General features: G+C 35.7%; 1 protein-coding gene across 2 annotated transcripts in view; it reads right to left on the bottom strand.

The window, feature by feature from the left end:
* KRIT1 (KRIT1, ankyrin repeat containing) overlaps window positions 1–2733 on the bottom strand; it is a 43224-nt gene that overhangs the window by 3706 nt on the left and 36785 nt on the right. The window contains exon 16 of one of the 2 annotated variants that reach the window (XR_002781424.1): window positions 5–268. Coding sequence is in view for 1 of the 2 variants with exons in the window: in XM_023533276.1 (XP_023389044.1) it covers window positions 245–268 (24 nt within the window). In the remaining variant the exon portion in view is untranslated. Of the gene's footprint in view, window positions 269–2733 lie in introns of both variants that reach the window. The other variant, XM_023533276.1, reaches the window with a different exon arrangement.

Below are 2733 nucleotides of genomic sequence, written 5' to 3'. Positions count from 1 at the left end.
AAACTGTCCATCTCTCTCTCCTTTACCTAATGCCTGAATTCAGAAGCCAGACTGCCAGATTTTGAATTCTAACTCTACCACTTACTGCTTTTACCTTAGACTAACATAATAACCTCTCCACACACAGTTGTATTCAAAGTTATACAATATAATGAAAAGATTTATACCACTGTGTGAGAAAGTTTGGCTCCTTGGCTTTTTAAAAGAGAGAAAGCAAATATCGTGTTTTTATTACAACCATACATCAAGTTTCTGATTCACTTATACTCTGGAGCCAGGCCTGGATATGAATCTCGGCTCTGCCACTTATTAGCTATTTTCTCTTTGGCAAGCAACTTAACTTTGTTTTCTCTGTATATAATGGGAATAGTATCTGCCTCATAGTTATTGTGAGGATTAAATGAATTAATGTATCTAAAAGGCTTTAAACAATGCCAGGGGCATAGTAAGCACCATTTTAAGTATTAGCTATTATTATTATTTAACTAATGGGGAAGTAAGTCCCTAATTCCACCCATCTTTGGTGCCCTTCCAGTGAATCTTGAAACACCAGCACTTCTTTCTATCACAGAAATTATCAGCACAATCAATGCATTCAAATTACTTTTCTTCCCTATACCCTAAGGTGTCTGAAAGATATTTCTTTGCTTCAAACATTCTGGCCTCTAAAAACTCAAGGCTTATCCACTTTCTGCTGTAGGGCCTTTTTAGTCTGTTTACCACAGCCTCTCCAAACACTAGATATGATCCTAGAGGCATTCTGACTTTATGAATACAAATGTGAAATGAGAATCATACCATCACAAATGGATTTTTGTTGAGAAAGTATTTTTTTGTATGTACTCAAACCAATTTAACTTCTCGATCAGTTTTCTATACAGTACAACAAAAACAATTTATATTTTTTTCCATTTTCATTTTACTGAAATCATTTTCATTGTTTTTTTTTCCCCCCATGTACATTATAAAGTAATTAATTGATTCATCAGTCATTCTGTAATTCAAACTGTAATTCTTCCAATTACAGTTTTTGCCATTGAGTTCCTTAGGGTCAAATTAAAATATAAATTTTATTGATGTAATTCTATTAAATTTGGTCAATAACTGTGGGCAGTTTTACTTTGCTAAATATTTCTATCAAGTAATTTTTCTAGGGTCAATTTTGGCAAAATTTTTTTTAATGTTCTTGTCGTTTATCAGATTTTGGCAACTTTTAATCTTACAAGATGTGATTCTTCAGTATGATTTTCTCTAATACACTTATCATGTGCAGTGTTAGCTGTTCTAATTTTATTTCTACAATGGGAATTCATTTCTTGTGATTTGGATAAAAACTTGTTTGAATTCACTTCTTCACTAAAAACTGTTAATCTTGTTATCAGTTCTCCAGGCCTATCCTTGGGGTCAAAACATGTCACCTCACTTCTCTTCCCCCTGTCACCTTCACATCATTCATTCCTATTTACCCCCTCAGATGCCACTCAAGCAGCACTTGCTCAGGGAAGCCTCTCCTGATCTCTAAGATTAGACCAAGTTTCCTTGCTTATGCTTAGATAGTACATTTTTTTCTTTCATCATAGTTATTACAATTTATAAGTTTACATTTCCATGAGTATTCTCTTCCTCATTAAACTTTGCTCACTGAAGGCAGGGACTTTGTTTTCCTTACTACTGGATCCCTGGCACATAAAAGGCACTCAAATTTATTAAAAGAAGGATGAAAAGGAAAATGGTATCTTTCATCCTCAGTGCACATATATAATGCCTGACCAATTCTAGGCACTCATTAAAAGCTGTTTGCATTTCCTCCTTATTGTCTACTTCTGGTTTGTTACGGTCTCACAAATAATGAATTATTTTTTTCCTCAATATTAATTTTTAAAGTTAACTTTTGGATGGTATGTATTTTTAAGCTTTTAATAGCCACGCTACTCTAGTAGTCTCCTCATCCCTTCTCTACAAGACTGCCATACTGTACGACTCCATATATTCTACGGCAGGGAGTTGCTTAACGTACTATCATTGCATCCTCACCTCACTCTGAATGGAAAAGCATTCAGGTACTTCCTAGTTAAAGTTGCTTATAACAGCAGTTCTAAACCCTAAGCTATACATCAAAATCACATGGGATATTTTAAAAACAGAAATGCTTGGGTCCTACCCTAAAATTTTATTGAGTCATAAAGTATTCACACTCCCTGTGTGACTACAGAGCCAGGGTTAGAAAACACCGGGTAGGAGCACAGAATGAGTGTGAGAGAAGTGGTTAGACATTAATCTGGATGGGCAGGTGTGTGACAGAGTTTTAAGGGCCCTGTATTCAATAATAAGGAATTGGAATTTAATTCAACATGCAGTGAGGAGAGTTTTCAAAGGCTAGTGAAATAATTAGATCTATAAGAAAGGCTAGCTTGGTAGCAATGTGACAGATAGGTGGGCAAGGTGTAGATCCTGCATCAGGAGAGGAGGCTACGAGCCCAGGGATACATGGTGAGGACTTGAACTAGGGTGGTTGCTGTGCAAACAGGAAGGATGGGAATGGAAAACGACTGAAAAGGACATTTGACAGAACTTGATAAATGGAATGTGTAGAGTGATGAAAGAGGGAAAAGTTGAAGACCACTCCAAGATTTCCAGGCTAAGCAACAAGATGCAATCTGATGATGTCATTACCTGATCGAAGAATACAAATGTAAAGATAGAATGGAGTAAGTAGAAGAAACCAATTGTTTC

This window comes from Pteropus vampyrus, unplaced genomic scaffold (genome assembly GCF_000151845.1).
Source record: "Pteropus vampyrus isolate Shadow unplaced genomic scaffold, Pvam_2.0 Scaffold4, whole genome shotgun sequence".
Taxonomy (NCBI): domain Eukaryota; kingdom Metazoa; phylum Chordata; class Mammalia; order Chiroptera; family Pteropodidae; genus Pteropus; species Pteropus vampyrus.
This window is presented reverse-complemented; position numbering and strand designations above follow the sequence as displayed.